This window comes from Saimiri boliviensis, chromosome 20 (assembly GCF_048565385.1).
Source record: "Saimiri boliviensis isolate mSaiBol1 chromosome 20, mSaiBol1.pri, whole genome shotgun sequence".
Lineage (NCBI taxonomy): Eukaryota > Metazoa > Chordata > Mammalia > Primates > Cebidae > Saimiri > Saimiri boliviensis.
In genome coordinates this window covers 31,280,265-31,294,084 of record NC_133468.1, presented here as the reverse complement: position 1 = coordinate 31,294,084, position 13,820 = coordinate 31,280,265, and the positions used below count along the sequence as shown (strand labels likewise).

General features: G+C 44.1%; 1 protein-coding gene across 2 annotated transcripts in view; it reads right to left on the bottom strand.

Annotated features, from left to right (window-relative positions):
- Positions 1–956: 956 nt before the first annotated feature.
- Positions 957–13,820, bottom strand: part of STAG3 (STAG3 cohesin complex component) — a 43,633-nt gene continuing 30,769 nt past the window's right edge. Inside the window, exons 30-34 of one of the 2 annotated variants that reach the window (XM_074390527.1) lie at positions 4,133–4,307; positions 3,772–3,876; positions 3,435–3,516; positions 1,551–1,622; positions 957–1,345 (exon numbers count right to left, since the gene is read on the bottom strand). In XM_074390527.1, the coding sequence (XP_074246628.1) occupies positions 1,337–1,345; positions 1,551–1,622; positions 3,435–3,516; positions 3,772–3,876; positions 4,133–4,307 (443 nt within the window). In that variant the 3' untranslated portion in view covers positions 957–1,336. The remainder of the gene's footprint in view (positions 1,346–1,550; positions 1,623–3,434; positions 3,517–3,771; positions 3,877–4,132; positions 4,308–13,820) is intronic. The other variant, XM_074390528.1, reaches the window with a different exon arrangement.

Genomic DNA, 13,820 nt, shown 5'->3' with positions numbered 1-13,820 from the left:
GGCGGGGAGGGGGAATGAGAGGGGCTAGGTGGTCTTGGCTGAGTGACCTGATCCCAGGAAGTCATGTCTCTTTCTGCACAGATCACTAGCTGGATGTCTGTGTCTGGCCTGGGAGATCACAGTGAGAACTTGTCACTAAAGCAGGTGCCCATGATGGAAGAAATGGAAATTATATCTAAAGAGAGAGGCTGAAGTGTTCCTTAAACCACAGAAGAAAACAGTCAAAGTACAAAATGACAAGCAGCTGTCTTAATAGTGCTTGTCAGAGGGACATGAAAGAACAGAGGTGCTATGCTGCTCCACAAAGCAAAACAAGAGCAAACAAGTCTGTGTGAGTTTCAAGAGGCTGGCCCTGAGGGGGCACCGTGGCAGTCTAGGTGAGGGACAATGGTGGCAATGGGTGGAGGACACAGGCCAGAGACCGTTTTCTTCACCAAGTCTTGATAGAACTTGATGATGAACTGCTGAAGAAGGCAAGAGTAAAGGTAACATCTGGCACTTGGATTTTAGGGTTGGACATTTAGAGTAACTCCTTAGCTTCCTTTTAACTCTCAGATACTGTGATTTGATCAAATTCCAAATTATGACAAGTATCTTTGGGATGAGAAGATAAAATTTCCTTTAGAAAGACCCCTCGGTGAAGGTTGCCAGGATGCATGGCCTGGCCCGTGTGGGTGAGACAGGCAGTTTCACAAGGTCCTGTTCCGCCCTGCCACCTGTCAGCGCAACTTTCACTGCTGCAGAGGCTTTGGCCATTAGATAAACTACTCATGGGCAGCCACTCTCTCCCTATCTTTACTGTTTCAACCCGCCTCTCAGTTACTAAGCAACACTTCCTTGAGAGCCTATAGACAAAGCACCTGCAAGGTGTGGGGATACCTACAGACTGGCCATGGGACAAGGCAGACCAAGAACCTGACTTCTATCAGTTTAACAATCTCAAGCCACACCTTGGGAACATGCGGATTCAAACATGTTTATTGAGCAAATCATTAGGACACAAAATAGGCTGAAAAAGATGTTCCAAAAATCTAGGAAACTATGGGCTCTTTCCGTTAATCACAGAGAGGTGCTGCCCCTCTCCACTCCAAAGAGAACAGGAAAAAGGCACGGGGACTGGGCCACAGTGCATTAGGGAGGACACGGTCTCTCGCTTCTCTACCCCAACATCACCAGAGGGAAAGGTTAAGTTAGAAAAACAGTATTCAACTTTTTCCTCAGACCCCAGGGCTGAAGCCTGGGGGAATGCTTCACTTTGCTCCTTTTCTCTTTGCCTTTTCCAAGTGGTCACATCCTTGAGGTGGGGGGTGGAGCTGGGGAGGGGCCAAGAGTCATGTCAGAAATCCTATAATGAGAAAGATGAAAGGAATACACAGGACACAGCAACAGGCCTAAGGGCAGACCGTCCTCCCGTGGGTTACTCTCAAAGCCCCAGAGTCAGCTGAAAGGGCCGCCCCCATGATGTTGCCTTTCTGTCAATTTGATGGGTACATGGGTTGCCTGCCAGCATTTCCCAAGGACATAACTCCTCCTGCTCTGGTGACACTCACCTCAATATCCAGCTCTGTAGAATCTAAGAGGTCCAGCCTGCGCTCCCTGGGGGAAGAATAGGTACTTCCTTGCTAGAGAGAATGAGGTTAAAAGTCAAGAAGGCCTTTCCATACTCCTATCATTTTGTAAACAAAAACCCAGTTCCTTTCCCAGCCTCATAAGAATAAACATGGGCACAGCAGGCCCCTATAGCACCTCCTGGGAGGCAAGTTAGTGTGGGTATGAGGATCAGGCCTCACTGCAGAGCGCTTCTTGGCCTGCTGACTGAGTCCCTTAAATGCCTTTGGTTTGGGAACCAGAAAGTGGTTTTTTTCCTGAGATGTGAGGAAATAATATTTTAATAGAAGCCTTGCTCTTTAGTCTCTGGTTTGAAGGTATCATTGTTTCGTTTATCCTCCTGAGCACAAGACTCTCCTGCTCTGTTCTATTCCATTCTTTTTCCCTCCTCACAGAGATAAGAACAGAAGAATAACAGCAAGATACACAGCCTGCAATGGACTGCATGTCTGTGTCCCCGCAAACCCGTACATTGAAATCCTTCCCCTAGTGAGATGCTATTAGGACATGAAGCCTTTGGAAGGTGACTGGGTCATAAGGATGCAGCCCTCATGGATGGATGAATGACATTCTAAGCCCAGGCCAGAGAGCAGCCTGCTGTTTTTCCTCCAGGTAAGGATACAACCGGAAGCTAGCAGTCAGCAGGCTGGAAAACAGCCCTCGCCAGAACCCAACCCTTGGACTTCAGCCTTCAGAGCTGTGAGAAATGAATTTCTGCTCTTTTAAGATACCAGTCTATGGAATTCTGTTACAATAGCCTGAACTCAGACATAGGCTTTTTCCATTTATAAGGTGATTTTACCTTATATTTTATGCAAAAGGTCCATTTTATTTATTTTTGAATTGTTAAATTTTGAAAGAGACAGAGGTTTATTATGTTACCCAGGCTGAACTCCAATTCCTGGACTATTGATCCTCTCATCTCCACCTCCTGAGTTGCTGGAACTACAGACTGTGTTTTAAAGATGAGAAAATGGGCAACACGCAGTCCCAGCACTTAGGGAGGCTGAGACAGGTGGATCACTTCAGGTCAAGAGTTCGAGACCAGCTTGGCCAACATGGCAAAATGCCAGATCCACTAAAAATACAAAAAATTAGCAGGCGTGGAGGCGTGTACCTGTAATCCCAGCTACTTGGGAGACTGAGGCAGAATCACTTGAGCCCAGGAGACAGAGGCTGCAGTAAGCCAAGATTGTGCCACTGCACTCCAGCCCTGGGCAACAGAGACTCTACCTCAAAAAATAAAAGTAATTCAAAAATAAAGATGAGAAAATGGACGGTGAGGAGGGATAAAGAGCTAATTTGACGTGGAGTTGAGGACTCGTGCTTAGGTCACCACACTCCAAATGCCAGGCTTTTCCCACTACACCAGTAGCAGCATTTCCTCCTGGGGAAACAGACAAGCTAGGTTAGAAGGGGGGAGGGACAAGGAGGGGTAGCCCTCTAGTAGGGAGAGGAGGACAGGGAGTCATGTGTTGGGAGGAGAGACACTGAAGGGGCTGCCGCCTAGACTGGATAACCTCCCACCTTCAGCACTAGGACTCCTTCCAATTCCTAGGAGGTTCAGAAGCAACAATATATACTTAGGGATTGGGAGCGAGAGTGCTATTCCAACCTTCTTTGGTATTTGTAATTTTTCTTATTCTTTAATAAAAGTACAGTCCAAGCAAAGTCCAAACCAACGTATAACCTTTCCTCCTGTACTCTAGATTCATTCAGCTTTCAGAGACCAGGCATCATGAGTGGAGAGAGGGAAAGCACCATGGCTTCTCTTTGGCACATCAGCCCCTAGTTCTTGAGAGAGAAGGGCAGGGTGGTCCACTTACCACGTCTGTATCCTGCCATTCTTCACTTGACTCATCCTGAATTTCGAACTCTTTTTCCTCGTCTTCTTCCATAAGGTTGAGTCTGATGTAGGACAAAGAGTCAGGCTTTTCAAACTGTTCTTTGAGGACCCTTGCGAGTTTCTGAGACACCCGGGGTGGGGTAAGTGGGAAGAAGTAACTACAGCATAGTAGGTTTCCACATTATGCTGACAGGAAGTGTTCTATGGCTAAAACAAGCCCCAAAAGTACCCAGGGAGAGGCACTGGGTGATATAGGAATCCCCTCACAGTGGACGACAGATCTGAAGTGAAGACAGGAGATGATGAGGAAAGCTCACCGCATCAGCTGGTTGCCCAGACCAGGACCTGAAGGGTTGTGTGGAGTCTGGATAGACTGTGAACCCAAGAACCTTGACCTCTGGGTGCCTGTGAGGGGCTGACTGCTGGGAATGAAGCAGGATCAGTGATGGGATAAAAATCAAGGATGAGAAGAAGACATAAAGCAGCTGGTATTAATGGGGAGAAAAGCTCAGTGTTAGGAGAGATGCATTTTAAAGCTAAAAAATAGAGAAGGATTAAAGAAGAACCCAACAATGAGGGAGTGCTACAGCAGGGAACCATGGAACAGAAACAGCAAGATGGAGGTAGCCAGACACCAAACTGGGAACCCGGACACCCAGATTCCCTCCATGGCCTCACCCCTGGGCAAAGTCCAACTCTGAGTCATCTTCTTCTTCCATCTCTTCCAACCCCCATGGGGGCTGCCTGCTCTTCACAGCTGTGGAGGTGAGGGTAGGTGTGGGCGGGATGCTGTTCAGCTGCAGGCTTTCTTCCTGGGATGAGGAGATTTCTTCTCTGTTAGACTTGGCAGGCCCTGCCAAACAGACATACACATTAACCACAGGCCAAGGCCTGCCACAGGCGTTTTCTCTTTCCAAGACTTATCCAGGATTTAGTAAGGGAAAGTCAAGCAAGAAGAAAACCTATACAGCCTCATTCTGTTGCCCTCAAATGAGCAGAGCCCTGTTTAATAAATACACAGCCCTATGTACCAAAAAGTAAGGCTTAGAGAATTGTAGCTAGGGCATGTCCAAGAAAAACTTTTACTACACAGCTTAGAAAACAAGTTGGAGGCCAGGTGTGGTGGCTCACACCTGTAATCTCAGCTCTTTGGGAGGCTGAGGTGGGTGGATCACCTGAGGTCAGGAGTTCGAGACCAGCCTGACCAAAATGGAGAAACCCCATCTCTATTTTTAAAAAAAAAAGAGAAAAAGAAAAGTTGGAAAGACATATAAATACACATTTCACAAATAAACTATAACAGGTGAACACAAATATGAGGGACGGTTGGAGTCTCTAAGATTGAGAGGTCTGAGTTAGCTAATGAAGACATTTGAGATCCTATCCAAGATTTCTGTGGTCTGAAAAAACTTAAAATGGCAATAGAGTTTTGGCACCACAGGCTAGAGTGGATGCATGAGGGCCAGGGAAGAACTGAAAAATGGGAGACGGGATTTTCTAAAAGCTAGAAAAAAATGAAGTGATTGCAATGCCAGTATTACTGATAAGAAAAAGTGGGGACTTATCTCCTGCAGAGATCAGAGAAGGTAGAGGAGGAAAAAGAACACAGATTCTCACTGCCTGAGAAAACTCAGGTAATATTATTTCAAAGTAGCATTCAAATTGATACTAACATCTGTTAACTGTAAACAGTCACACTGAAGACGAAGACCCAGGCTTCTCAGATCAACTTCCCCTTTGACTATCATGCTGCATTTCAATAGAAGAAAAGGTTGACAGACTGGTGCCTCCGGTTTTACCTTCCTATAGGTGACAGGCTAGGCCTTGGGGAAACTCTCCATAAGGCACTATTTTTACTTAAAACAAGATCAGTTGGGCGCGGTGGCTCAAGCCTGTAATCCCAGCACTTTGGGAGGCGAGGCGGGTGGATCACGAGGTCAAAAGATCGAGACCATCCTGGTCAACATGGTGAAACCCCATCTCTACTAAAAATACAAAAAAATAGCTGAGCATGGTGGCCCGTGCCTGTAATCCCAGGTACTCAGGAGGCTGAGGCAGGAGAATTGCCTGAACCCAGGAGGCGGAGGTTGCGGTGAGCCGAGATCGCGCCTTCCCTTGGGAAGGAGGGTGGAGACTTCCTAGCCAGAAGCAGAGCACTGATATTATCGCCCAGGCCAGTGCAGGGTTTTCGTGTCTTTGCACCCAACTTATACACGCAGTTGGGATTATTGCCAGCAGAGAATAGTTGGTTCACTTAATTGGACTTAAAGAATACTTCCTTAGAATTAGACTGGCCTTGGAGGGTCAAAAACTATTTGCATTTCAATGGGAGAAACCCAGAGGCAGGTGTAACCACTCAATACACCGGGACCCAGCTCTCCAGGGGCTCTGAAACTCTCTCATCGTGGCTGGGGAGGCATCAGCCTGTGACTGCCCCCCAGAAGTTTCTTGCTTGCATGCTGCCCCCATATTCTGATAACCTTCTACTGGGACACCCGACAGCAGTTGGGTGCGCAAACAAATGCCTTACTTCGGCATCTGGAGGACTGTGGGTATAAAGTGTCTAAAAAGAAAGCCCAGAGTTGCCAAAAAGCAAATTTATTATCTGAGGCTCACCATCTGGAAGGGGGAACACAGCCTAGAAGCAGAGAGGAACCAAGCCGCTTGCAAAGTGACAGAACCTGAGACTAAAAGTAGGTGAGAGAGCTCCTGGGAGCGATGGGTTTTGTAAATTGTGGATTTCCAAACTTCGCAGTACTGGCCAAACCCTTACACAAAGTGACAAAGAGGGGAGGGGAGAAGACAAGACACCCTTCAAATGGGGCAAAAGCTAAAAGTGAAACTTCTGTCAGCCCTGTCTTTGGGGCTAGCCGATTTAACACAGCCTTTTCATGATGTCAGAAAAAAAGAAAAAGAAAAAGTGGCAATCAAAGATTCTAGCCTCAACTCTGGGAAGAATTTAAATATCAAAGCACCCCACACAGCGGAGACTCTAATGAATGCCAAAAGACCTCATTGGTAAGCCTGCCAAATACCAGGGCCTGCTATGTGCAGCAGTTGTACAAGTCATACATAAGACCACTCACTCAGGTCAAGAATCACTTGAAAAGATGCTGGACAGGTACTTTTACATCTTACGCTTATCAGCCTTGACCAAAACTGTGGCATAGCGATGCATTCATTACATGTCGGCAAAACAACACGAGGCAGGGTCCCAACTATTCTCCCTGGCATTCAAGCTTATAGACCAGCTCCGTTTGAAGATCTCCAGGTAGACTTTACTAAAATGCCCAAGTGTGAGGGACGTAAGTATTTGTTGGTCCTGGTGTGCACATACTGTGGGTGAGTAGAGGCCTTATAAGGCCCATAAAGTGACCCATGTGCTGCTTCAAGATCGTATCCCTAGGTTTGGATTGCCACTGTGCATCGGATCAGACAACGGACCAGCATTTGTGATGGATTTAGTCCAGAAAACAGCAATGGCCTTGGGTATCACCTGGAAACTGCACGCTGCCTACTGACCTTAGAGTTCTGGAAAAGTGGAAAAAATGAACTGGACCATCAAAAACAGCTTAGGGAAAGTGTGTCAGGAAACAAGATTAAAGTGGGTGCAGATACTTCCCTTGGTGTTATTCAAAATTAGATGCACTCCCTCTAGGAAAACAGGATATTCCCCTATGAAGTCTTATATCACAGGCCCCCTCTCCTACTCTGGGCACTCCTAGGAACTCCATGGGAGTGGGGAGAGTTACCAGCTCTAGGAAGAGTCGCTTAGGATACTTCAACCTGAGTAAATAACAAATGTCCTGTAAGCCTTTTTCTCCCCAGTTCACCCTTTCTCACTAGGTAATCACGTGTGGATAAAGGATGGGAGTACAGCCCCTCTAAAGCCACAATGAAAAGGATCTCAGACCTGATCCTGATCAATCCCACAGTAAAGGTAGAGGGAATCCCAGCCTGAATCCACCACAGCCGTGTAAAAAACCAGCAACATCCGAGACTTGGACCAAGCCAAGGACTGCAGAATCACCTTAAAAGGACAAGCAGCCTTGCTCCAGCCATATCCCAGAAGCTGGCTGGTCCACACACAGCCAAAGGATGAGGAAATTCATCGTGGGACTTGTTCTTCTTAATATTTGGACTTATACAGTAGGAACATTAACTAATTTTAAAGAATGCCCTCAGTATGTAAACCAGGTAGGGCGTAAAAAGTTGCTGCCATTCTTTTGTCCTACAGTTCTTATAAATGTACAGGGACACAGAAGGGAACCTGTTTATATAATGGTACTCAATATAATAAATGAGATGGATTATATTGTAATCCATGAGATGGACAGGTAGCTGTGTCATAGGAATCATTATGCCCTCTTTCTTCCTATTATCTGTTAAGACAGGTGGGCTGTTAGTGTATTCAGTCTACTCTGCTAGGGACAAAAGAAACCTAAAGATAGGAGAATGGACAGATGATAAGTGGCCACCAGAGAAAATTACTGAGTACTATGGGCCAGCCACATGGGCAGAGGATGGCTCATGGGGATACCAGACCCCTATTCACATGCTCAACCGGATCATCCAGTTGCAGGCTGCTTTGAAAATACTCACTAATGAGATAAGCAAAAGTCTGTCCCTTTTAGCCCAATAAGAAACTCAAATGAGAAACGTGATTTATCAGAACCGGTGGCCCTAGATTATTTACTAGCAGCCAAAGGAGGAGTCTGTGGAAAATTCAATCTAATCAACTGCTGTATGCACATAGATGACCAGAGGCAAGCAGTGGAGGATACTGTGCGAGACGTGACCAAACTGGCACATGTGCCTGTACAAATATGGCACGGATTTAACCCCAAGTCCTTATTTGGAGGTTGGTTCTCATCCTTGGGAGGATTCAAAACCCTCACCATAAGTGTTCTAATAATAATAGGTGTTTGTTTGTTGCTCCCTTGTCTACTCCCCGTTCCTTCAGATGATTAGGGGATTCATAACTGCCGTAGTTAGCCAAAAAATGACATCACAAGTATATGAAACATTATCAGTCGGTTTCTTCAGAAAGTCCGGAAAGTGAGAACGAAAGTGAGACCTCTCACTAATTATAAAGTGGTGAGGGTCTCGAAGAGGGTGGGGAAGAGGGAGACCCAGGCTTCTCAGATCAACTTCCCCTTTGACTATCATGCTGCATTTCAATAGAAGAAAAGGTTGACAGACTGGCGCCTCCGGTTTTACCTTCCTATAGGTGACAGGCTAGGCCTTGGGGAAACTCTCCAGAAGGCACTATTTTTACTTGAAACAAGATCAAACCAGAAACTTTTTCACGTGTCCTAAAAGTGTAAACCGGAACCCTTTCATATGTGATTACTGTAAACGAAAACCTTTTTACATGTGAGTCCTTAAACTATGAACCTAAGATTCTTTCCCCTGTAATATCTAAAGTATAAGCCTATATAAAGGCTGAATCTCCCTTTGTTAGACCAGCTAGGCTTTGGACAAATTATGCTCAGGCTCCCGGCCGAATAATAAACTCTTTCCTCCTTTATTTGGTGTTTGGGCTTTCCCGAGACTGTTCCTGCTACAACACTACCATTACCCTCCTGCTCCATGGCCATGTTCATTTATGCTGGGAACACTGTAGACCCCTCGGTGGTATGTGACCAGCCCCAAGCCTCTGGAAGGACTGGCGAAATCTGAGACATTTGAGATTATGAGAAGAAACTGTGGTTGGCATTTTGTTTATTGTGCTATCTTAAACTTAAGTTTGCCTGAGTTATTTGCTTTACTGTACTTGTTATGCTCTACACTGATCATACTTGGGGACACAAAGAATAGTGTGAAAAGTTAACATGTAGCTTATAACTTTGGCCTGCTGAGCTGTTCTTGTAAAAACAGGAACTCTGTGTAAAAGGCAAGCCACATAGCCTGACTGCTGGAGAGAGATAACAGCACGTAATAAGCTTCTCGTTGCAGAGCATCTATAAATGGATGTGTGTAATGGAGAGGCTTATTACCCAGATTCCTTTCTCAGGAAAGGCATATTGATTACAGCCCTAAAAAGGGAATGCGACCCTTATAGAGAGCCTATAAACAGATACATGAGGGGCATCTGTTGTGAGGAAAAACCTCTGTGGTTGAGATAAGGATGTAAAAGTCTTTCTTCTCCCACTGTTCCTCCAGGCCTGCATGGGGGTCTCTCCTCTCTTGCAGTTTTGTGGTCAGGCTGGTTGTTCTGTGTCAGATCCTGTTCCCCCTGCAGCTGTAAGCCCAATGCTTTTCTTGCTGATAATCGTAAGTTTATGTTTAACCTCCATTCTTGCTAAGGTATATGGTTTCTATGCTGACACACAGCAAGTACCTTGTTCTGCTTTTACAATATCACATTGTGATTGTAACCTCACTTACCCTCCCTTATGGAAAGAGCCTAATAAAAACTGAGGTTTTCAGGGGAATATTAGACATCCATGGAGCAGCATTATGTGGTGTCTCTCCTGCGCCCAGCTCTGAAGAAAACTGTTTCTCTTTTGTTTTTTCTTTTTCACTGACCACTCGATCACTTTGAGAGATCTTGAATCTATGTTGATATATTGGGAGCTGGTCTTCCAATACATCCACTGAAAACAATGATCCCAAAGTGAGCTGATATTGGTTCAAGCAGAAGTCTATAGAAAACAAGGAAGAGCCATCCCCCCGGGCTTGTATTCCCAGAGAGGAAGTCTTGGGCCCCCAAGATGCGTCCTCTTAATCTCCCTGAACTAATAATGGTGTGATGCCCAAGGGCTGGGCCCTTAAGTCTCTCCTCTTCTCCATCTTTATTGGTTTCCTCAGCCACATCCTTAAATATCACCTATACTCTTCCACATCCCAAATGGTTCTCAAGCCTTCAGCTCTCCCCTGAACTCCATCTTAACAGCCAGTGGCCAATACCAATGCCCCAACCTTCCCCTACAGCTAGCTTCACTCTCAGCCCTCCCCATCTCAGATACTGACAAGTAGTCCTTCTGTCAGGCCAAAATCCTTGGAGCCATTCTGAACTCCTCTTTTTGTCTTATGTCCTACAACTAGTTTGTCAGAAAAGCCTATTAGAGATACCTTGAAAATGCACCCAGAATCTGGCTGCTTCTCCTCACCTTCAACATTGCCCCTGGCCTAAGAAGCTCTCTTATCCTGAATCTTGGGCTGGATTCCTACGACAGCCACAGCCTCCCTGCTGGTCTCCCAGCTTCTAGCCTTCCCCCTCTCCTGTCATTTTCAACATAGCAGCCAAGAAGATTCTTTAAAAATAGAGGTTGATCCTGTCGTTCCTCTGCTCAAAATCCTCCAATGCACTCAGAGTAAAAGCCAGTCTCTGTCTTAGATGCTGTGGGCTCTTGCACCCTCTTTGGTCTCATATCTTACAATCGGCATTCTGGCCATAAAGGTCTTCTCTGCTGTTCCTTGAACATTCCAGGAACATTCTCCTCATCCCCTCATGGCCTGAGGACTGGATGCTTCCTTTGGTATGCTATTCTGATACACTAAGCACCCTCCCTCACCTGTTAAAAAAAATTCATTGGGAAGCCAATTGGCTGAGATGGCTCCTACACTTTGAGTTCCTAAGTCAGCAAACTGAAACTCAACACAGAGTGAAAGTATGTGTAACCTGGGAGAAAGAAACTTAAGCTTAACCAGCAGAAACTACCAACTAACCTCTAACTAATTATGGTCAGTTAACCTCTAATTATGAACTTTCCATTTTAACCAATCAAATATTTTCTTTGTCTTGCTCCCACAGACACATTATAAATGTCCCCCCTGGCCTCCTCGATGGTGGCTCCCTGAACTGCTGGTACTCTGCTACTGCCCAATTGATAAATTGCTGAATTCTCAAATAAACCTGTTAAAATTTTAATGAACCTAAGTATATCTTTTAACTTATCTTTTAGGCTTTTTGCCCAACATTTGTGTTCTTGAGTCTTCCCTTGATCAGTCTTTTTAAGACTGCAATCCCTACCCCACCAAGATTCCTCACACTCCTCCTTGCTTTTTTGCCATAGCATTTACTACTATCTGACACCCTCTAAAGAAAGAGATTGTTGGCTTTTTTGTTCACTGCTGTATTCCCAGCACATGGTGTTCAGTATCTGTTGAATGAATAAAGCCAATCTCTTCAGTTTTATCTCGCCTTCACAAACCCTATGCTTTAGGCAGAGTAATCTATGTACCTCCATGCTTTGCCCAGTACACAGCCTTCTATGCTTTGCTTGTGCTATTCTGCCAGCCCATGATGCTCTCTTCCTTCCTCTGTTCAGCTTATACGAATCTTACTTATTTTTTAAGCTCCAGCAATTCTATCTTCTTGGTGAAGCCTTCATCCTTCTCTAAATTCTGCAGCATTCATTTGTACAATCCCTCAGGCAGTTATTTCTTGGCAATTGTTCATAATTCAGGTTTTCCACAATTAAAATTTCCCCCTTTCCTATTAGATAATAAGCTGCTGGAGGATTCTCCATGGCCCCTAAAACACTGAACATAGTATCTTGCAGTAGGTCCTTAACAAATATGTATTAGTTAATTGATTAAAGCAGAGTTTCCTGATAGTATAAGATATAATTTTAGGTAGTACACAGGAAACATTAAAATCACACCCATCTCACACCATACACAAAAATTAACTCAAACTGGATCACAAATCTAAATGTTAAGAGCTAAAACTGTAACTCTTAGAAGAAAACATAGGAATAAATCTTTGTGACCTTGAATTAGGCAACAATTTCTCAAGATATGGCACCAAAAGCACATGCAACAAAAAAATAAAGTAAGTTAGATTTCACCAAATTCAAGAACTTTTGTGTTTCAAAGGACACCATCAATAACATAAAAAGACAACCCAAAAAATGGGAGAAAATGTTTGCATATCATAAGGAATCTCGTGTCTAGAATATACAAAGAATACTTACGACTCAACAATAAAAAGACAACCCTATTTTAAAATAGTAAAGAACAGACTTTTCTCCAAAGAAGATAAACAAATTATTGATAAGCACATGAAAAGATGCTCAATATCATTAGTCATTAGGGAAATGCAAATTTAAACCACAATGAAATACCACCTCACAGTTACTAGGAGATGGATAAAATTAAAAAGACAATAATAAGTACTCGTGACAATGTGGAGAAACCAGCGCCCCCATCCATTGCTGGTGGGATAGTAAAATAGTGAAGGCACTTTGGAAAACAATGTGGGTAGTTCCTCAAAAACTTAAATATAGAGTTGCCATATGACCCAGCAATTCCACCCCCAGGTACATCTCAAGAGAACTGAGAAGATGTATCCACCCAAAAATTTGTACATGTATATTTAGCAGCATTATGCATAAACAGCCCAAATGTCAATCAACTGACAAGTGGATAAATAGAATATGGCATATCCATGAAATGGCATATTTTTTGGGCCATAAAAAGGTATGAGATACTGATATATTCCAAAGTATAGACGAACTTTGAAAATACTGTGCTAAGTGAAAGCAGCTGGACGTAAAAGGCCACATATTATTATATGAAAGGTCCAGAATAGGCAAATCAAGAGATAGGAATTATATTAGTGATACTACCTAAGGCTGGGAAGATGGGGAGAGACTGCTAATGGGTATGTGGTTTCTTTTGGAATGATGAAAATGTTCTAAAATTAGATAGTGGTGATGGCTGTATAATTCAGTGAATATGCTGGAAACAACTGAAATGTACACTTTAAAAGGGTGATTTTTATTATATGTAAGTTATATCTCAATAAAGCTGTCACATAAAGTCCCACTTAAAGAGGTACACTAGAAAACACATACTCACATATGAAATGATTGCTACAATGTTACTTGAGACTTTTTTAAAAAAGCAAATTAAAGGCCGGGCGTGGTGGCTCAAGCCTGTAATCCCAGCACTTTGGGAGTGGATCACAAGGTCAAGAGATCAAGACCATCCTGGTCAACATGGTGAAACCCCGTCTCTACTAAAAATACAAAACATTAGCTGGGCGTGGTGGCGCGTGCCTGTAATCCCAGCTACTCAGGAGGCTGAGGCAGGAGAATTGCCTGAACCCAGGGGGCGGAGGTTGCGGTGAGCCGAGATTGCGCCATTGCACTCCAGCCTGGGTAACAAGAGCGAAACTCCGTCTCCAAAAAAAAGCAAATTAAAGAAAAAACCTTAGGCAACTTTAAGATAACAGGTGATCTGAAGGTAAAAAATAATGAAGGTTGTGTGAAAGTGTCTAAAATTTGGAAAACAATGGAATATAAGATGTTGAGGAGGGGTACTCTGAATACACAGATTTCTTAGTTCAATATTTGGTTTTATCATCAGTTTCTATTCGATTTTTTTTTTTTTTTTTTTGAGATAGAGTCTTGCT